Source organism: Vidua macroura, chromosome 3 (genome assembly GCF_024509145.1).
Source record: "Vidua macroura isolate BioBank_ID:100142 chromosome 3, ASM2450914v1, whole genome shotgun sequence".
Classification (NCBI taxonomy): Eukaryota; Metazoa; Chordata; class Aves; order Passeriformes; family Viduidae; genus Vidua; species Vidua macroura.
This window is the reverse complement of record NC_071573.1, coordinates 96207455-96230674: the sequence shown is the minus strand read 5'-3', so window position 1 is coordinate 96230674 and position 23220 is coordinate 96207455. Positions and strand designations below refer to the sequence as shown.

The following is a 23220-nucleotide window of genomic DNA, read 5'->3' as shown; positions in this document are numbered from 1 at the left end:
TAGACTATAGCAACTTTAGGCTATAACTTTATCAGGACACCCAACAAGATTCCTAAAATTTAGGGAGGACTTTGATGAATTCACTCCTTATCCATGGCATCTACTTAAGGTATTCTACTTGTTTGATTATGATTGTTTTATTTTCTTGATGCTGCCTCAAAAGTACAAGTCAGAAAAACTGAAACTTCTATCACAAAAACCTGCAATATATGGTATCACTTACAGGGAATATGCCCGAAGACTAAAATGTCTTCTTTTTCAATCATTTTTTCAATAGCAGGAAATTATCTGTGCATTTAAGATTATGATTTCTGAAGGAAGGTTAGGTATATGTCAAAAGTAAGATGACTTTTTTTTCCTCAAGAAGGACAAAATCCACAATTCTTTAATAAGAATCAAGGTTAAAGCTATAGGAAAAAGAAGACAGATGTCCCAGAAAAATATTTATGTTTTGTTATGTTCATCTTATCTTGGAAGCATGTTCCTCCAAATAAAAGCTGTTCCCAAGCATACGGAGCATTACATCAAAGGATAGGGTCAAGTCAATCTATGAATGAATAAATGAATGGTTCATGGAAGCTTTATTAAAAGACAAGAAAACCCTGTGGCAAGTTTCTTAAAACTAAGTGTCTATAGTCAGGCTTCTTAGCTGAGTCTAAAGCACTTCAGAGTTGATACTTAAATACATTCTTAACATTACCTTGCACATACACTGGGGCTACTGAGTATTCTTAGAGCCAAGCATGTGCTTAGCTATGTTCCTAGATCTGAAATAGCCTATTTAGTGTTTTGCAAGAGCTAAACTCTCAGGCCTTGAAAGAACCCAACCACAGAACTACAGTTTTTTAAACATATAGAAGGAAGATGAAAGTTCAATTCCTACAGCAGTTGTCTTCAATAATTACTTCTTTTCTGCAATGAAGACTGTAGTAATTGTTTGTAAGCCCAACACTTTTCAAAACAGACTTAGAGGCCAAACTTTGGACATACACTTTTCAAATGTTACTCCACATTACTATGTAATAAGTGGTAGCATGTATCATCATGAGAACAGAAATCAAAATTACTGTAGAAATATTACTGAATGAATATTCACTTGGAATTTTAGATCAATGATGAAGATAACCAAGTTTGACTTAGCATTTTTTAACTCATAGATTCAAAATATTTATCAGATTGTGAAAACTCTGAACATTACAGATAACACAACTATAGGCTTCTTATAAAATCACCAAGTTGCAATATTGTGAATGAAATAACTACTTTTGTTAAGAAAATAATTTATTTTCCATAGTCACAACATATAATCTAGTTTCAATTACTGTACATATATTTTCTTGCAATACTCTGACTGTCTATGAATATTGGATCCACAGATGCCACTTTTGCTGCTATAAAGGAGTGAATACAGTGTAAAACTGCCGTCAGATCCTGAAATTCAAGTTCCTGAAAGAAGTAAGAGAAAAAAAAAAAGAAAAAAAAAGAAAAAAATCAATTCAGGTTTATAAACATTATACATTAATAAAGAACAGACCATTTAAAAAGCAATAATGGCTTTAACATGTAAATTGAATTTTTATAGGAAACTGTAAAATTAAAATTGTTAAGAATAAAAGCTGTATATCCATACCTTGTTCACTGGCAGTGCCATGTATCAATTTAGTTTTCACTCTGTGATACTTTATTGTTTACATTATACTCAGCTCAACTTGAAAGAACTTTCAAATCAACTTGAAAGAACATTCAAGGTCAACTTGAAAGAACAGTCAACTTGAAAGAACATTCAAATATTGCAACATAGAATAATTCAGGTTGGAAAAGATCTTGAAAAATCACTGAGTCCAACTATTAATGCAGGACTGCCAAGTCTACCAGCAAACCATGCCACTAAGTGCAACATCTACACTTGACATATTATTGGGATGGTGACCCAACCACTCCCCTACATAGCCTGTTCCAATGCTTGACAACTTTTTGGTGAAGAAATTTTTTCCTAATATCCAGTCTAAACTTTCCTTGGCACAAGCTGAGGCCATTTCCTTTCATCCTATCACATGTAACTTGTTTGAGGCAGTTATAGAGAGTGGTAAGACCTTTCCTGAGACTCCTTTTCTCCAAGCTAATGATCCCCAGCTCCTTCAGGCACTCCTCAAATGTCATGCCCATCCAAGCCATCACCTTTCTTAAAGTGAAGGGCCCAGACACAGCATTCCAGGTGTGACCTCACCAGTGCTGAGTACAGAGGGACAATCCCTGCCCTGCTCCTGCTGGCCACACTATTGCTGATACAGGCCAGGATGCCATTGGCCTTCTTGGCCACCTGGGCACAATGGTTCATGTGCAGCTGCTGTCAACCAGCACCCCCTTTCCCACCAGGTACCCTTTTCCCTGATCCTTTCCCACCAGGCACCTTTCCAGCCACTTTGCCCTCAGCCTGCAGCACTGCCTGGAGCTGTGACCCAAGGGCCGGACTCGGCACTCGGCCTTGTTGAACATTATTAAAGTATTTGACAAATAATTTTAAGGCTGTTTGAGGATGATGAGGTATTAAGAAGGGTAGGCTGAGGAGATCACATCTTTTGTCAGCCTATGAAGGAGAGATGAGACGCCAAAGGCAGGGTGAAAGATAAGGTGAAGTCACACCACACCCTAATGATACAAACATGACTAGGTATGAAATTCAGATGCCCTGATTCACAAAGAAAGGCAGAATTATGCCTAAACAGTTCTCAGCGTCGCTTGACTTTTTACATATATTTCATCTTCTGTGCATAAGTTAACTTTCTTTTTCCCTATGAACCCATACATTAATAGAGGATAGTCTGACACAATGACATGTAAATATAATATAAAAAACAAATATAATGTAAAAAACATGTTCAATTTAAGTGATATCACTATGTGTAAAGTCTGCAGTCGGTGAATATATTATGGGAACACTTGAGACAGTTTTTGGTTTGAGCAGAAGACTATTTTCAGCAATCTGTTAGCTAACTAGTTGTTTGTTGAGGCACACTCTGTATGCTTGCTTTTAAGCAAAAGGCAAAGCATTGCACTTCTACTTTTTCTGTAACAGAATTTTATAGTATGTTCTAAACAAAATTGGCCCAAACAGAATATTTGGAATTCAAACTTACTGTCCCAGAAAAGCTCACCATCACACCATTTTGCTATCCAAGGCCAGGTATTTACTAGGCACAGGTAGTCCTACTAGTAATGAATTGTTCACTAGTATTTTTAGAGCATGATTTTGTGACCCTATTTGGGGCACAATTGGTAAATTTTTGGAAGTGGAGAGACCTGCAGGCACAGCCTCTTCGAGGAGAGACCAGGGCTGCCCTGTGCCAGATACAGCAGGTTCTAGGCATGTCTAACTAATGCACTGCCAGGCATGGCTCAGCCCCACAGTGAGGAGGGGTCCACCAGGGTAAACGTAGGTGAGAAAGGGCAGATAATTCCCCAAAAAGGTAACAAGACCAGTGAAGTAGGGGGAGCTCCATGGCAGAGCAGGTAACACCCCTCAAGAGACTGAAACTGATGGAGAAGCCATAGCGGAGCAGAGGAAAACATGAGTGTATTTGAGCCTATGACATCTTTGTCCTAAATTTTGGGGGCAAAAAGCTCCTGTTTTTTCTATTTTAACTGACATTTAACTGACATTTGAGGAGCAAATATGGGAGGAGGTTTCTTAAAATAAATTTTATTGAGAGATGTTGACTTTAAATATTAATATAAATTAATATAAACACTTCCATGGGAAAAAAACCCTCCAATGCCACTATTTAAATCTCCTTATCTAAGTTTAATAAAACTAAAATTATATACACAGTCATGATTATTAATGAAATCTGAAATATGAAATAATACAGGTTTTGTCTCAATCAAATGTTTTACATCTACTGGAATTCCATCTTCAAAACCAAGAAATTAAAAAATATGACCATTCCAATTAATCTTAGATTTGCTCCAAAATCAACTGAAATCACCCAACAATTTCACTTTAGGTTCTGAAATTCAACACACTGACCAAACACAGCCAAACAAACTGAGAGAAAGGAGCCCATCACAGAGTTCCAATTTCTCTACTCCAGCTTTATGCATTTCCAATCTATAAATATTTATGGAGATAAGCAAACAGAGATAATCTAACAAAGACTGTAGACAGGATTTCAGACTGCTCTTACAACATTATTTGGAGAGCTTTGGGTTTAGAAAAAGGCAAAGACAGGAATATGTCATGACTGTGAATCAGTCTTTCCCAATGTCTCAACTGCAGAGTCCTCTCTGTTTCCATCCCAGTTCAGAGAATGGATCAACCTGCAGCAGCCCCTCCTCTGTATCTGAGAGAAGTTGTCTAATGTGTTGTGATTAATCTTTTGAATACTAATATGCTCTTGTTTCTGTAAGATATAATCTACATAGAGGTGGAAGACTAGCAGTAACACTAAACCTACGTTTTATGTGACAACAATGCTACTTTCCACACTTAATACTGCAAGTGTCCTATTTGTGGATTATTTTCAAGAGTGGTGCCAATTTTGAAAGTTATTACAGAGCTGAAAAGCAAAATGTGTGGCATATAAGCACTCCTCATGCAATTTACCAGCTGGTTCAGTTCTCTTGTCTCTCACATCTTCACTATTTTATGTTAGGTTTGTGCAAGGATGAGCAATCCTCTGGGATCATAAAATAGGAGCAGAGCTCTGGAGATGTTGTCTTGCAGACCTCAGTTAGATGTGGCCACCCATGGTGGCATCAGAAAAGTGGGGCTCACCTGAGGCCTTGTGCACTAGAAGCTTCCAGAAATGCAGCTAATTACAGTAGTGTTTGATCAAGAAGACCAGTAATGGGATAAGGCTATGGAGCTTTGTGTCTGAAGGATGTCTGATCAGTGCTGGCTGCCTTTGCAATCCTGCAGCCAGCTTTGTAATCTAGTCAGGTGTAGATAATGAGGAATAGTCATACATACCTAAGGATAAGCTGGGGTAAGGATTTGCTTCCATGTAGATTACAATAGGGGAAGGGGAAGAGGACTGGGGGTTTATCTGAAAATATGGATTTAGTAAAAGATAAGAATGGCTTTCTGACTTGGGAGCATGTAGCTGTTGCACAGTCTGAAGACTGGGACACAATTTGTCTCTTTGCTATCTTGAATACAGTTTTATAGGTGGAAATGCAGCCTCTCTAGCTTTGGAAGGTAATATGTATTCTTCCTAGAAAATAACACCAGTGACACTTCTTTCAAACAAATACATCGCTCTGATAGTTTATTTTTTAAAGTAACATTTGTCTCTGTAGTCAGGCAGATGAGTAACTGATCATTTTATTTGCACTATACCATCTAACAGCACCCTTATGTTTGCTTTCCTTATCTGAGTTTTTGCTGCTTTTTTTCTTTAATTGAGATTGTCAGTTTTTAAGGAGAATCTGTGCATGTCTAGTATTTCAATAACCAAAGCTCTTTCAGTTTATTGTATGTACTGTAATAAGTAGATTAAGTACAACAAAGGCACTGGAAGGAAGACACTGAGAGAAGAACATAAAAGATTGGATTAAAGCAGTGGGAGGACAAGACTGCAAAACTTCCAGCTGGTACTTAAAATATAAAAAATGAGCACACTGCACTGACCTCCTTCACTGCATGTGCACAGCCAAGGAAGAAAAATATATGTTCTTATTTCATCCACCCACTAGGAGAGTTGGATTTATTACATACCATAAAGAGCCTGACAGGCCTGTTGCATTATTACTATGCATGCAATTTTACTGAGAACTTCTGAGAGCTGTTGAATCACTATTTGTACACGACATGAGCCTGTATCACATGAAAGGCAAATAATGGAGAAGCTGACAGGGTTATTGTGCCCTGTGCATTTCACGACTTTAAGGACACTGCTAAGCCTCAGTGTATGGTATTTGTTGACCAGAGCAGAACTGTTACCGCTGTATTGTTCAAGATATGTTTTCCAATCAGACTGATTTTTTTTTTTAGTTGTTGTGGGGTTTTGTTGTTGTTGTTGGTTGGTTGTTTGTTGGTTTGGTGTGGTTTGGGTTGGGGTTTTTATTTCAGGTTAAAAGCCCAGATAAAGATATCCAGGTTTTAGCTGCAGACAACATCAAATTCAAAATGGAAACCAAAATTCTAAATCTGGCTCAATATATCAGCAAGTATAGCAGGGCTTGGTAGCCATATCATGGATGAGAAGAATATGCAGGGCTCTTAAGTTATCTTGTTATATACAAGAAATTTATGAGACCAGCAATATCTAGTTGAGACTTCAATATGTCTCACAATGCTCTATTGACCACAATGGTTTATTACATTTTTTCAATAAATATTTAAGACTAAGTAAGATGAAAAGAAAAGGAAATGCTCAATTCAATTATGCTTGGTAAAAAAGTCTTATTTTTCAGATATATAGCTACAGTTTAGCAAAGGGAAATAAAGCATTAATACAAATCTGAAAAGTATTAATCTTATATTTTTTTGGTTTTTTTAGAGAAACCTTGAAAATTTGAGTAAAGAATATCTACTAAAAATACTTGTAATTGCTCAATACTAAATGCAGGGTAAGTTCAGGGAAGTACTGAAGTGGGAAACTATAAGAAGTTGTAGGGAATATGAAGAACCTGAAGGAGAAACAACTGACAGGAATCTTTTCCTTATTATCTCCTTTCAACAGAAAACTTTTTAAATGGAGGAATGTACTGTTCACCTAAAACTAAAATGCACAGGAAGAAGTACTTGGCTTAAAATTTAGAAGCCCAAATAGAAGAAGAAGAAAAAACATCACATCTAGCCCGTAAACAAGACACAAAAAAAGAATTCAAGTGTGATTTTTCTTACCCCCAAGAATTCATAGTAATATAAAATTAGATAAACTTTGGAAAATTCTTTTGCTGCCTTGACTCTCTGTTTTCCACCAAGCGAATGTAAGTCATCTGCTTCAAGCTTTCTTTTGTGCACAGCGGCTCATTTACCCAGAAAAAATGAAACTTCTATTACTTGATAACATTTTTGTTTCTCGTTATTGGCTGCATTTCACTGTATAGCACCATCTGGCCCTATGAAATCTCTTTCAGTGCAATAAGCAGAGGCAAATACTGGATTGTACTATGGGTATTAGTGCTGGGCATTTTCCAGCCAGCCTGTAACTCACAAGTCTAAGAAGTCATACCATTTAGGTGGTGGGCATACAGTTGATTATATATGCCAGTTATCTGAAGTGGAGAGGCTGCACAGTTGTATCCCAGTCCCATTTAAAGTGAAATCCTAGTGGGTACATTGCACTTTGCTGAGACAGTTGTAAAAGGTGTAATCATTGAAATTCTGATAAATCCTCAGCTACTTAGTAACAGCCTTTCCTCTGGCCTTTAATGAGCTTTTTCTGGGATCTTCCAGTACTTGCAACACATATGTACTTTTAGGTACACAGCTGTTAAGAATTCTGTATGAACCAATCCCATATCAATTTCCATCTGATACTTTCAAAGTGAATTTTGCCAACTACAAGATGTTTTCATTTAGAGCTATGTAAAAGAATAATTTTAATGTTTTAACAAATCTGTCTCCTGAACAAAATTTACTGCAAAATTATCATAAGGACTCATTTATAATAATTTTACAGATAACCAATTTTTCATAAAAATGCTAAAATTTACAATTTTTCTATCAGAGTAAAATCGGGTAAAACCGATTAAAAGCAATCTAATTTGCACAAAAATAAAAAGAAAATAAAATTTTAAAAATCAGATTTTACCGCAACAGAAAGAGGAATGATACAGTATTAAAGTAATAGAATTACTTTACAAGCAATGGAATTGCAGCCCTTGGCTAATCACACACAGGAACTATCTAATGATTTAATGCACAGAGATACACAAAGCAGTTTATGCATGAGTACAATCTTCCTGTCTGACCTGAAACAAGTTATGTAAGCTCACTGCAGCAGATGATCACATATAAAATGAAGACAGTAGTCCTTTTCTGTCTCCAAGGACTACTGTGAGAAATGAAGTGGAAATGGCCTGCTACTAGACAAATTATTATACATTACCTTTTGTAACAGCTATTATAATATCTTTTAAAGTAGAGCCAAGAGGCAACTTAGCTCAAGCTTGCTGATGAAATCCTGAATAATTTACTAATACAGATGTATAAAGAAGGATATATTGCATGTACGGTAACTTTATGATAAATAAGGAAGGTTATAGACTTTTTCCTTACAATTATTTTAAACATTAGAAGGATAGGTAACATATATCTTTTGTGTATGGTCAATATAGAAAAATACCACTTTATAAGTGACTTTAACCTGTACAACTCCAGTTAAGAGTATTCGAAAACTTTCATAGGTCTTCAGATACTTTTCTCTTGTTTCACTGGCTTTTGTCAACCAAAACCCACTTGAACAACACTCTTATCTTCCTTTTCTATGCCATATCATGCCGAAATTCTCCTCCTTTTTAAAACCACATAACTGAAAAGCTCTATTTTTTTAATTCAACAGCAAGCTTGGGATCAAATTTTATTTTTACTTTATCTTTTTTAAATGCAGTTTTTAGACATATCTACTGTAGGTTGACAGAATAACTTTAGAGGAATTATCTTTCTAGAAGAGTAAAATACTATCATAACACAATAATAGGCTTGTAGAAATAGTAAAATAAATTTATGGGTATTACATTGCTTCCATTTATTGTGGAGTTTCTAAAGAATCAGCAAAAAAGGATAAGCTGTGATGTGTTCACAATATGTGTATCCCAGTAAATGGGATTTCCGATGCCTGGACAGTAATTTTATGTCATGTTTAACTAAACTGAGAAACAGGATGTTGCTTACCTTTGTCTCAATTTGTTTGGTGTCTAGATTTTGAAAAAGCAGCTTTACTCTTGTTTTCCCATCATCTGATGAGCCTTTGAGCTGAGAGAATTTAAACCTCCACAGCACATTCTAAAGAAAAAGAAATTTGATTAAGGACTCTGCTGCATGTTTTTACCTAGAACTATAGAATGATGATCAATTTACGTGTACTAAAATAAAGCACTACAGCAGTAATGTAGTGCATGATAATTGGCTCTTTGCATAGCAATTAAAATTAACATTTCTGTACCCTTTGTGAAAGCAAAAGATGCAATATTAAAATTCATTAATTAAACTATTTTGAAATTCTCTGAGATATAAATGTTTCAATTGCCTACATAAAGCATAAAGATGGCAAAAGCTTAATTCCATACAGATTCATGAGGATATTTGTATCAGTTTCAGTATGAATACAATTCCATGCCATATCTTGATCTTTCGTATTTCAGCTGGCTCATTTGCATAACTTAGATAATTGTGACTTACACAGATAATGCAAAGCTGAACTTACTGATGTGTGAAATGTGGTTTGAAGTTCTCAAAAAAGCTATAGAAGTGCAAAAACATTATTATTGATCAAAGTCTCAGAAATCACAAAAATGTGTCCTACATTGTGGGTTTGTAAAATATATGACTTCTAAACTTCTTGGTCTCCCACAGGTTTATGCATGGCATCTTAGTAGTGTTGGCAAACTCTAGATTGACTGATATGCTTTAATATTTATGGAGATATTTAGTAAAAACAAAAATTGGGAAATTATTTTTGAAATCAAGGTGATTTTCTTTATTTATCTGAATGTTTTCTATTCATCATCTGAAAAAAGAATAATTTAAAAAATCCCACATGGTAACAACTTGCACCCGGACTTCCTGTTGATGTTTCCTTTAATACCTATAATCTTAATGAAAATTCTCTGCACATGTTGAAGTGTGCTTCAGTCCCTGGACACTGCTGAAGAAACACAATTTAAATACTTGAGAGCTTATTTCAAAAGCACACATGGGAAAAAGTTTTCTGTGTTCTATTTTCCAATATGCCTCTTCTCAAAATATTTTTGTTGAGTAGACCAGTGCTACCAGTTGGCTTCAGAACCAGTTTAAAATGGAATATCCTATAAATAAAAAAACTATCTCCTGATTCCCTGCAGACATAAATGTCAAGGAGGTCTTAGAGAGATATAACAGATGAAGAAAAACTGAAGTATACTACAGCACTGTGATGGTGCTTAAACTTTACACTCATGAACAGATTTTAACTGGGTCCAGAGGACCTAATTAGACCACCTGAAAAGTGTTAAAAGCTTAAATGAGTTTGGCTCTAAACAGTATAGATGAATGTTTGCTATGTAATAACTGCTAAGGTGGAGATGAATCAAGAACTTAGGAACAATTTGGTAATAATAAGCATTGCTGGAGTCATCATCTCTCTCAACAGCTGACACTGAGTGGGAAAGATGAGAAGTAGAGAGTGCTGGAAGATGGCAGAAAATGCACATTTTGGGATCCCTTTCTATTGGAGGAGCAGCTGGAGGCACAGGATGGGGAAGATGAACCAACCAAGCCAATGAGATAAAAAGAATCTCTACAGTGAGATACAAAGCAGATGCAGGCACAGAAGTATCTCAGTGATGGGCCCAAAAAAGGTAAAAGCTGAATGAATTAAGCCTATCAAGAGCCTGGAATAGAATATGCAGGAAAAGAACCTGTTCTAGAAAAGTTCTTTAAAGATATATTTCTTGTGCTGGGGAGATGAATGAGAATATGGGAGAGAAAAAAACCCTGCAGACACCATGGTCAGTGAAGAAGGTGCTGCTCCTGAAGGACTGCACCTGGTGGGAAGGACCCACACTGGAGCAGTTCATGAAGAGCTGCAGCCCATGGGAAGGACTCATACTGGACTCTGGAGGGACTGTCTCCTGTGGAAGGGACTCCATGCTGGAGCAGAAGAGTGTGAGAAGTACTCCTGAGGAGAAAGGAGGGGCAGAGGCAACATGTGGTGAACTGACTACAGCCCCCATTTCCAACCCACCTGTGCTGCTGGAGAGGAGGAGATAAAGAAAATTGGGAAGCAGAGAAGGGTGGGGGGAAGGTGTTTTAAGATCTGGTTTTTATTTCTCATTAGCATACTCTGATTTGATTTGCAATAAATTAAACTGATTTGCCTAAGTGGAGTCTGTTTTGCCCACGATGGTCACTGGTGAGTGACCTCTCCGTGCCTTTATCTGGACCCACAAGCCTTTAGCTGTATTTCCTCTCATTTGCCCAACTCATGAGGAAGCCAGGGTCAACCCCCCACATTCCAAAGCAAAACTTATTGTGCTTTTTATTTTAGAATTTATAATAAGAAAGCCCTTTTAAAATTGTTTTTCAAAGTGTAAAAAATAATGTTTTTCAATGAGTACATGAGCTGGTTGCCCAAAATTTGAGATCCAGAGTCATAGAGCAGACAGGGGACTGGCCTTTATTTTAATAATCCTCTGAACACCTGCTGGGGTGTAAGAGTATTCTTTGCATCAATAGAAGACTTTAATTTTTTTCATTAATTCCAAGAAAAAATAGATTTTTTAGTAAATTGCTATGTCCCTAATGAACTGTTAATTCCTTGACCACTTTAAGAATCTTTTTCGCATTAGTAGGAAATATTCTGAAATAACTATGCATATGGGAATCACACAGTAAACTTCAGCTAGCAATTATGGGAAGTAAGATGAACTGCAGAAGTCACCCATTATTGCCTCACTCAGGCTTGAGGATGCAGAGAACATCTCCATCTCTCACACAGATGAAGAATAAATGTATTTGAGCTCTCCATAATTTTTACCGTTTAGCAATGGAATCAGTCTATCTGCTGGTATTCTATGTTTCTCCTTAGGTAAGCAACAATAATTCATCTAAATCCTCCTCATCATCAATACTGAAGGTAGGTACTGTGACACAAAGTCCTATTAATAGAGTAAGGTTAAAATTATAAAGTGAGAGTACATGCAATCATTCTTCACATTTAAAAGAAACCCTTTCTATAGGCTAGAGAGCTTCCTTCTTAATTTGTGGTTACATGCACAATGTGTATAATTGTGCAAGAAGCAGGATTCCAGAACGCAGTATCACCTGAGGAAGAGAAGTGTATACAAAAGTATGTTCCAAAATTTTATCCTGCTTCATGGGATGCACACTTAATTCGTCTAAATTTCCATGCAATTTTGGTCATTATTTCTCTGCACTAAGATTTCAATAGATTTGAAATTTGGGGGCATTTTGGCCCGAAACCCACAAAATGCCAAAATGCAAAAACTAAATCCTGCATCAGTATTTCAAAATGCTGTGTGTTCCCTCTTTTCTCAGAATGTCTGACAGAGATTTTAAAAAATATTTGAGAAGGCCGACCTTCTACTGAACAGTTCTATTAATGCAGAAACATTTTTTGTTTATATGTGTACTTCTACTGTCAAAAAGGTGTTAAAATCCACTGAGAATAATATACATTAAAGTACCACTAAATTATACAAAAAATAGTAGCATTATAGACAGGGCTTGGAAGTTGGCATGTATCGTTAACCATTCTCTGCAGGCACTTTTTGATAGCCACTGTTTTGCAAGATAAGTGCATGTAATCTTTTAGATTCTGACTTTGAAAAACATTTGCCTTTATTCTGTTTATTTTAGACTTGACCTAAATTTCTTATGATGGAAGAATAACTAATCCTTTTTTATATCCATAGCTTCAAAACAAATAGAATCAGATGACATTTCATTTTTTTCATGACTTGTAATCTTTTATAAATCTTGAAGTTTCTTCATTATAACAAACCAAGTTCTCTGCTAAATATAACCTTCCTTTGCTTTTATTACTTGAAAAGGAAGTTGCTTTTTCATATCTTTCTTCAAAATATATCTTTACATGCTATATGACTATAATCATCCCTCTGAAGTCCCAAACTGACTACATTTCAGTAGGGCTAAATAAATAAATAGGTCAGAATATTGGAGGAATAAATATTGGACATAAACATAAAGAAAATGCAATAGATGATAACTTCAACAACAATAAAACAATATAGAGTTATGTTTTCCTCTTCTTTTACTCTTACCTTAGTTTTACTGTCAAAACAGGTAAATCCTAGAGCAAAGTCGACTGTGAAACACAGGGTATCCCCTTGCCAACTGCACATATATGTTTTAGACTGGAAAAAAAAAGTATGATTTTTGAAAGGACAACCATCACTGTAAATTATCATAATAAAATAATATTTTATGCAGGTATTTTTGGCTGGGAAGACATTCAGCTGACAGCACTGGTACTGCTTTATATTACTATATTTGAAAATGATCAAAAACTTCTGACTGCAAATCAGTGTCACATCTGTCAGCTAGACATTAACTGGAGGTCTTTTATATTTCAAGTCACTCTTCTACAAAATTAATATATTCTTGAAAACCAACCCTTGCAAAATGCAACAGAACAAACAAGACCAATTCTGACTACTCTAAACTTTTGGAAGACTGCTTTGACCTGAGCTATTAATGACTTCTGATATCACTTCCAGCAAATGTGCAGGCAACAGTGCACACTGTTGCCACAACGTTTAGTCATTGCAATCTAATTATAGAAAAGAATTCTGTCTGCTTGACCTCTCCATCTGATTTAAACTTTGTAGAGAATTTTTCTATTTTACAACACTTTTTAATTTGGGTCTGGTGACACGCTGGCGCAGCCCTATGCTAAAGTTAGTTAACGTAATTTCATAGTAAGACCTAATAGCTATCACATCTTGGTTAGCACTGATACCTGCCAGACACTGCTATCTATTCACCAATTCCATGATAAGCTTTCAGATTAGAAAGGAAAAAAGTTTGTTTTATTAACAAAACTCAGAAGTTCTGGTTAAACTTATGAATAAGCTTTACAGTAAAAAGTCAGTTAACTCTTTCCAGGCATTTTTAAGGCTCACTAACTGAGGTATATGACATTCTGGAAATATATGAACGAGATTTACTGTAATATGGAGCAGCCTGACATTCAGGCATTGAGCGGATGACATTCACCTTTGACAGCCATAATAGCAAAAAGCCCATTGCTTTCAGCGCAAGTAGAGATCAGATCCTGTCTCCAGGCTTTCTTTGCCACACCTTACCAGCTGTTCTTAAGATTATACCCTTGTGCCTTATGAGATTTGGATTTTTTTTGTTTCTTCCAAGGAAGCATTACTTCACCATGATTGATATATCATAAATCTCAATGCTACCTCATGCTTAGACATTTGTTTACACAGAAGTTTGGTATCTGGATAATTTCTTTTAGTTAAAGAAAAGAACCCAAAACCCTTTTACACCCAAGAATTCCCTAGAGGAGACGGAAAGCATTAATAAAACTTGCTTAAAATGCAAACTGCCATTTGAATTGGTTGGTTTTTTTGTTTTTTTTGTTTTTTTTGTTTTTTTTTTAAATTTCAGTATAGTATAAAACTTCTGGATGATTTTAAAGGTTTCCTCACTCCAGTATTAATAAAAATAGTTAGTTATACTAAAATAAGCATTTTTGAGTTACAGTTATGATGTTTTAAAAAGGATTTTGAAAGGGCTAGGAGTAATATCAGTGCAGATTAGTATTATAATAATCTCCACAATAATGGAGATGTATAATATTTCTAAAGAAACTGTTTTGCTCATTGGTGCTCAAAGATCATAGTATTTGGCATTTAAAAAGATTTCAGTGATTGATTTTCAATTAGAATGACATTTACATATCCTTACATTTCATTCAGTAATTAAAAGGTGGCATTAAGCACCAGCCATAACTTATTCTCCATTATTCTCCAATTAAAAAGGTCATACTAGCTGAGCTCTGACTGAGCAAAGCAATTTTTAAAATGAATAAAATTAGATTCCCCTAATGGGTAAGTATCAAATTGCTCAGCCACAAATGGTGAATACTAAAATGAACTATGCACAAATAATGAGCTTGGAGTACTTTAAAAATATTCACTATTAGGAAATAATGGAACCAGTTTGGAAATGATTCACAAATACTAGAGACAAATATAATATGCTTAATTTTCACTGTTATAAAAAATATATATGTGATTTGTACTTAGATAACAGACTCACAGGGTTTTCTTTACAACAGAATTAGTTTGTATTTTGCCATATAAATTTAAAAGCCTGCTCATGGCATCTCCTCAGTGACCTTGAACAGGTTCTCAGAAAGTTCTATGGTAAGGACCCTCACCTTGACTCATTGACCCTAGGACAGAGCCTTATTCCTTTCCATTTTTGCTTTTGGAATAAGCTTCCAATACACTTGCAATTGTGATCACCCTTGGCTATCTACAACCATTGTTTACATGGAAATTTAACATCAGAGGTCTTGGTTCAGGTGTCTTTAAGTGAATTTTGAAAAAAAAAAACCAAACAAAAAAACAAACAACAACAACAACAACAACAAAAAAAAAAAAAAGAAAAAAAAACCAAACCCAATAAACAAAACAAAACAAAAACCACTGGATATCAGCCAAGTCACAGTTTAAACAACAGGGAGAAGAATAGGCCTCATAGTGCAATACCTAAGAAAATTGTACTATACGACCTAGAACAATCATCTGATGTTTTCTGAGCAATGTAAAGATCCACAGAAAATTATATTTGTAATAAAAGACAGTAACAAAACTTTTACCTATATAATGTTCAGGTATCAGTATCTCAATTAATTTTCTTTTAACTCATAAAAAGATCATTAAGTTGATAATACCAGTGTTCAAATACCAAAAGAACACTGCATCTTACTCATTTATGACAGAATTCCTCAGACAGACCTCCTGTCGCAGACCAGAAGCATGACTCTTGTCTACCTCTGGCTCTGGCATCTGTCCTCCAAGATCCTGAGAGGGCCTAATATTTACAATGACTACATATATACACTCATTCTTTTTCCCATAGACAGAGATTTCCCTGAAATAATTCAGATTTGAACTGTGTTTGGTGGTCAAGAAACAACCAGGTATAGCACTCAATGCCATGATCTATTAACAAGGTGGTGATCAGTCTGGTTGGACTTGATGATGTCACAGGTCCTTTTCACCAGTTTTTACAAAAGGGCAAGGACATGGGACAGTTTGCTTCTCTAAGAGAAAGACTGATGTAGGGTTCTGTGTAACGGTGAGAGACATTACAAATATAAACAATGATGAGCCAATTAATTTCAAAACCAGCTTTTATGTTTATGAGTTACTATGACTCTTTCCCTCACGGGAGAGGATGTGTTTGTAAACAGATCAGCTAATACAAAAAGAAGGGCTTTGAACTCGGTTTATAGGTGTTAGGGACCGAAGACAAGAGATGAATAAACACTCAAACTGGATTTTGAATGCGTGGGAAGAGATAACAAGAGGGACTTATTTCCACTCAGAGAGGAGAGCACCCAGATATATGCTTCTGTTGTATGTGAGAGACAAAGCCTGAGGGACAAACAGAAAGAGGGACCATTTCATGGGGAGTCACCAGGCTGTGATGAGGCTGAAGTACAAACACTGGGTGCAAGTACCTCTGCAGCCAAGACACAGATGTCTGGGGAAGGAAAGGCAAGGATAAAGAGGAACCCTCCTCCTCAGTTTCCTTCTTTGTGTTGGTGTCCTTGTCCCCATTAAGCTGAAGTACAATGGCAGAAAGAAGCATGAAGGCCCCCCAGTCACAGAGAGGCCTTTTGATTTCTCCACACACGTGGGTCTCCCATGTAGGCTAAAGCCATAAGTACATTTGGTTTCTTCTGTGCCTGGGCAGTCCAAATGCTTCTAAACAAATCATTACATGCAATAGATTTTTTTGCAGTAGACTTTTATTATTGCTGGAATATGAGTTTGTTGCAGTGCTTTAGATAGAGGGCTTAAATTTGCCCATGTTCTGCCACAGGCACCCAGTGTAGTATCTCTGGATTCTTTTTTGAAGACGTAAGAATCCTTAATGTTACTTAATGATGTGGGGTTATATTCTATCCAAGAAATAGGGGTTCAATTTGCTTTTGTTTTTCAGTAAAATTCTTTAAAATCAAGATTAATAACAATAACTGTCAGCTGAGATAACATATTCTGAGATTATTAACAAAGATTCTTAGTAAAAAATACCATTTAACATAATTTTTTAAGAATCAGGGCACCAACCTTTACAGTCAGTACTCCTTTTCCTAAGTTCATGGCAGTACGTTTTATAAGGATCAAGTGAGACTCAGTGATGTTGCTCATCTAAGTGTAACACAGAACAATGACATAGTGTATATTCATTTTAAAGGATATTACTTTTTTAACTCTATTGGTCCAAATGTCTCATTAGATTTCTAGTTTCAAAAATTCAGTTGATGATTGGCTACATTGCAGTTAGTTATTGTCTTGCATGAAGGAAACCCTCATTTTGCTTTAACTATGGCACCAATATGCAATGTATTCATTAATTCTGGACTCAGCCATGTTCTATTGAGCAAGAATTTTAGTGGTTTTAATCAGCCAAAATACAGAAATAATACATACCTTCTAGTCTAAGAGAATACATATTGGGCATGCACATGACTTTGCTTGTTTATTTTCCAAAAAGCAATTGGAAAGTTGGCAATACCACTACACCTTCCTGCTTGAACTACGTATTTTCCCTGCTATACTTTATAGATAAAGATATACATTTGCTCTAAGATGAGCTGTAAAGGTTTATTACATGTAAATGGGATCACAGACATTATTTCTCACTATACTCATGATATAGAATTTAACATACATTTTCTAAAACTAAATTATAACCAGACAGCACAGCATTTAGGCAATAGCCATATCCATGCAGTGCACATACTGCATACTTTATTCACTTACTCACTTTAAATTAAAGTATGTGCTTCTGTGTGGAAATAATATGCCATCAATATAAAAAAATGCTAAAATCTTTCTGAAAATTTGCCTTTTCTTAGAAAAAGTATTTACATTAAAATTAAATTATGCCATGAATCCAAAGAATATATTTTTGGTGTAGAATACTCCAGCATTGCCAATTTGAACTGATAAAATTTTAGCATCCTCCAAATATGACTTCCTTTTTTTTTATTTTACTTCTGAGACCAAATCCTTCCCCATGTTACATTTAATATTTTTCTTCATTTTTCTGTCAATGTCAGTAAAAAATGGGAGGAATTTTGTAGAACTTGTCAGAGGAACTTAAATGCCTTAAAGAGAGAAAGACATAAATGATGTGGTTTTTTAATCTGTATTAGAAATAAAATAATGTACACCAGCATTTAAGATACAGTGACAGGGAGGGGAAAAAATTATAGCAACAGCAGAGGGTTTGGAACACAGATTCTTGCATTAAGACTTTATACAGCTGCTTTTTACAAGCTTCTAAATCATACAGGGGTGACAGGAGTAAGGTGTCTTAATGCATCCACTGTATTTACAAAAAAAATGGAGTTTGATAAAAGCCTTAATATGGCACCAAGAATGTAAAAAAAAGTATTTTCAAAAATTCCCCTTTTAGCATTAAAAAATTTCCAAGCAGGATGTGAAAATGGAGATAAGAGCAACCAGAGTTATTATGGTTGTACTGAGAAATATATATCAGCCCACACATAGAGAGAGTACTAGAAGGCAAATTAAACCCCTTAATTCTGAACACAGCCTGCAAAACCTCCAAAAGTCTTTTGGCATAGAATGACTAATGCTAAACAAAAATGTTTTTTAAATTTTTTTAAAAAGCAGAATCATTGAATTAAAAATGTAGATGCTTTGGCTTTCTCATATTAAAAAAAAAAAAAAAAAAGTTTTTTAGTGTAGAATATTTTATATAGTCTTTTTTTAAAAAAACAAAGCTTTCAGAACATGTTTACAAAGTATACCAAAAGCATTGTTACTCTGAATTCACATTATATATGAGAAAATGAAGCAACAATGAAATCTGTCATTCATCAAAACCATGACTGTTTTCAGAAATTTCATCTAGAACAGACTTCCAAAGCACAGTTGTATTCTTGTTCCATACATCAGTAAAAAAAAGGATCGGTGAAATAATTTCAGTGAGAGTGATCAAATGAATATCATCTTCAATTAAAAACTGTGGCAGATCCACTCATTTGCCCATACCTTTAAGGATCATCATGTCACAATTAAAAGGTTATAGACTTTGATAATTTTGGATATATACAAATAAAACCACTTCATCAAAACAAAACAGAGTTGATTTAATATCTTGTATATTCCCTCAAGATCTGCTGTTCCTGCTGCCAAAGGAATTACATCTTAATATCCTAAAATGACTATTTTTTGCATACCTTGCTGGTATTAGTTTGAAAAGTGCATTCTCTTATAAAAGATGGTACTGTAATCTGATTATTTCAAGTAGATGTTATAGCTGTTTTTTTTAAAAAAACATTTATGCACATTTATGGTTCAGCATATATGTATACAAGAGACACTCTAGCAGTAAAAGTAAGGTTTTTCAAAGGACTCAAATGATGGCTCATTATATTTTCACTGAATTTCAAAGAAAGTTTCTATTTATTTCAGTAGAAGTGGGACTAGCTCAGTGCTTTAGAAAATAATACCTAGGCTTAATACATTCATGTTTTAAATGCTTGCTTTCTCAGGATACTGCTCAACTTGAAACTTTTCCCTTTAGGTTATCTATTGAAATAACTACATGATCTATTTGTAATTTTTAATTTTTGATGCTCATTGCATTATAGCAGCTAACTGCAAAAATGTTTTGCTTAGTAGAGCACTCATTGGACAATGGTTTGCTTAGTAGAGCACTCAAAGTTCTATCTTTTCAGAAACTTTCAGCATCACTGAGATAAGGCATTAAACCACCATTCAGGTATTAGGATTACATGTACATGTGGGATGAAGTGAATTTTACTCCACAGGGAATTGTGTTCCTGTAGGAAGACTGAGGTGAACTTGTAGGTTCAGCTATTCCTTGGCAAGACAGCTAATGCACTGGTGGATGCCTACTCTTGGCCGTGGCATTCTCTCTGCGATATGAACCTATGGCTGAAGTAAATCTGCCAAAAGAAAAGACTTGCTACCCTCTTTGCTGAACAGGCAGACAATGGCTTAAATTGGTTATAGGAAAAAGTAGTGAGAAAAATGGGCGCAGAAGGACAAAATCTAAGGGCAGCAGCTTAGAAATTGTTAGATTCTAGCAAGGAAAATTCAAACTGTGTTCTTTAGCCTTTGCTTATGTCAGAAAGAGATTGTGCTTCCTCATCTCTGTGTCTGAGCAATACCTTCATTGTTTTGCAGCAACTCATTTTTTCCATAAAGAAAAGCAAGAATCAACAGTGACTTCAATGTTAAGAGTTTCCTACTTGTTTTCCTACATTTCCTACATGTTTCCTACATGCCCCAAGCATATTTTCATAAACCTGAAGCAGATTCTCAGTGGTAATCACAGACAAAGTAATCAAGCTGACACCGCTTGTTTAGTAGACCACTACTGCCTAACTTCAGCAAAGACAACAACTTCATTCTGGTGCAGTTTGTTATTACATAATAATAAACATTTTTCTTCTCTGGTGATCTGTAAATTCTGGGATTTCATCGCTGAAAAGGGAATTAATCAGATATATCATCAAGAGAGATTCCTGAGTACATAATTCAGTTGTGTATCAGTGACACTTTCAGTGGTATTTTGTTCTTCTGCCTGATTCTTATAAATCGTGGGTGGAGAATGATAGGGAACACCAAAATTAAAAATGTAAAATCCAGCATCAAAATTCTAAGGTAATATTACTCTATAAATTTGAAGTTCCATGACAGTAAATTCTTCACAGCAAATTCTTGACAGATTTAAAAGAATCACAGAATGGTTTGAGTTGGAAGGGTTCCAACTCAAACACCCACCACAGGCACGGACACTTTCCACTACACCAGGCTCATCAGAGCCCCGTCCAACCTGCCTTGGACTCCTTCAGGGATGGGGCATCCACAGCATCTCTGGGCAACCTGTTCAGTGCCTCACCACCTTCCTGTACAGAATTTATTCCTAACATGTAATCTAAACCTGCACTCTTTCAATTTAAAGCCATTCCCACTTGTTCTATCACTATGTGCTCTTGAAAAAGTCCCTCTACAGCTCTCTTGTGGTTTCTTCCTTATTCAAATCTGTAAGATCCTCTGGAAAATAGTAAGAAAACTAAATTCCCATGACATAATTTTTATCTAAATATTTGGATTTAGAAATACATATATGTAATATAAAAATATTTCAGTTTATTCTTTCAATATAAATAAATGTAATTTTAAGAATATCTTATAATTTCAGAAATAATGGTCAAATTTTTATATTAATCATGTGAAAAATACAGAATATAGAAACAAGTTTGTGTTCAATAGCCTTGAAAATTGGTTCATTCTCTTGCTGTTTTAAAAGCCATCAAACAAAGCTTCTAATAAATGAATTGCTTGGTTTTCATCTGTTATGTGAATTGTTGAATTATTAATAATTATTGAAAATGTATTTACTATTGATCTGTATGGTTCTCAGAACCTTTCTTTGTGTTAGAGAATGGTGAGTTTTTTGTATCAGTGTGGAAATGAATTAGAATCTAACACCATTTCTAAAGGTGACCAGTTAAATTGTAATTGTAATTGTAATTGTAATAAGCTTTCTGTGCATAATGAAAACAATCTAAAACTTAATTGTGTAATTAAACTGAGTGCTTCTTGTAACAAACTGGAGAGTATCTTTTAATGACACTATAAATCTCACCTAATCTAAATGCTATTTAATATCTTGCCTGAATATAAGGAGAATATTTCCTTTGCTTAAATGTTTGTCTCAGAAATTAGTTCTGAAATTAGCATATGGTAGCATTTCCATTCTTAAAGGGACTCCTGCGTATTACTCTGTTTCATATATGCTTTGCAATCATCAGAGAATAAAAAAAAAAAACCCACAAAAACTTGGCCAACTGTATTTAATATTTTTGTAATTCAATACAGTATTTTCAGCTCACAAGGCTTACACTATGATCGACCAATCATGATTTATTCAACCTCTCAGGTCACCATGAAGAATTAATAAAATCATAAATGTCCAATAATGGATTATAGAAATGACAATTACTTCCTATCAAGATTACCTAATTTCTGCTAAGTTTTATTTATTTAAGTGGACTTCTTTTGGCTCAGTCTCTGAGGGTGGCTTAGACTACTATTTCTACAGTACCACTTAATTCCCAAAGATGCCCAGAAAAAATGAGTGTGTTTGTTTTGATGTCAGAGTTACTGAGAAATCCAAAGTTCTGACTATCTCAGGAGTCAGGTCATTGGAAGACTTAAGTAAGCTGTGATAAATAAGTGAAAACATAACTAATCTCTGACCAAGTTCCACTGGGGACACAGTCTCTAAAATCTATTTTGATTATATCTAACTTCAGTTGTAGTAAGATCAATTCAAAATGCCACTAGAGAATGACTAGAAAACATATTTTGTGTAGTACACATAATGTTGTAGGAAGGAGACACAGGAACTGAACTTCCTGTAGGTTGTCTTGTTATGAATATCACAAACTCTTCTGTTTTCTCTAAATCCAAAATCTTCAATTGAACTTGCACCTTTCATGCTAAATAAATAAGTTTCAGATGGGGCTAATTCCACACTTCTATGCAGCTTGTCTCCCATACACTGGGAATGCAAGGAATCCATAACCCTGACCAGTACACATAACTATTTACATTCTTGGTGACTTGTTGAACACTCAGCATTAAGCAAATATGAAGGCATGTTGCTAAAATATGCATTGAAGTTCAGTTAAAAAAAAATTTAAAAGCCATTTAAGCTTCTATGTAAGGGATTTTCTCCATCTGACTCCTAATTTTGAAATCATGAGGCATTTATAGTTATTTCCAGTGGACAAAGAATAAATGCCGAACTAAATTAATTTTGTCTCTTTCTTGAGCTGCTCAAGATATGAGAGCTATTTATCCATTATATTTGTGGAAATGTGAATCTTAAAATGTCAGTGCAATTTTGTGCAGTTCTTTCTTTTTGGTCTTTCATCATTATGTGGTTTTACATACCATAGAACCAAGTATGTAATTTAAAAGATAAACACTGCTTTTCATGTTATGAATCAATTATTGTTTGTGACTGGTTAGGAAGTAGTATGTATGCATACAGTCACTATTACACTGTTATTTTATACAATATAGTCAACTGAATGCTTTTAAAGGGAAATTATGACAAAAAAACTGGTTTCCTTGAAAGGTTGTTGAGGTCAATTGGAAAGAACTTATTTACTTCTCTGTGTCTTAAATTAATTGTAGTGAGGCCTTTAAGAAGATTTTTAATAAAGATATTAATCTAAAATTAAGTAACAGTCTAGAAAA

General features: G+C 35.0%; 1 protein-coding gene across 1 annotated transcript in view; it reads right to left on the bottom strand.

The window, feature by feature from the left end:
* Positions 1-1295: 1295 nt before the first annotated feature.
* SNTG2 (syntrophin gamma 2) overlaps positions 1296-23220 on the bottom strand; it is a 132105-nt gene continuing 110180 nt past the window's right edge. Inside the window, exons 18-20 of the mRNA XM_053973308.1 lie at positions 12952-13044; positions 8843-8953; positions 1296-1446 (exon numbers count right to left, since the gene is read on the bottom strand). Of these exons, the coding sequence (XP_053829283.1) occupies positions 1315-1446; positions 8843-8953; positions 12952-13044 (336 nt within the window). The 3' untranslated portion in view covers positions 1296-1314. The remainder of the gene's footprint in view (positions 1447-8842; positions 8954-12951; positions 13045-23220) is intronic.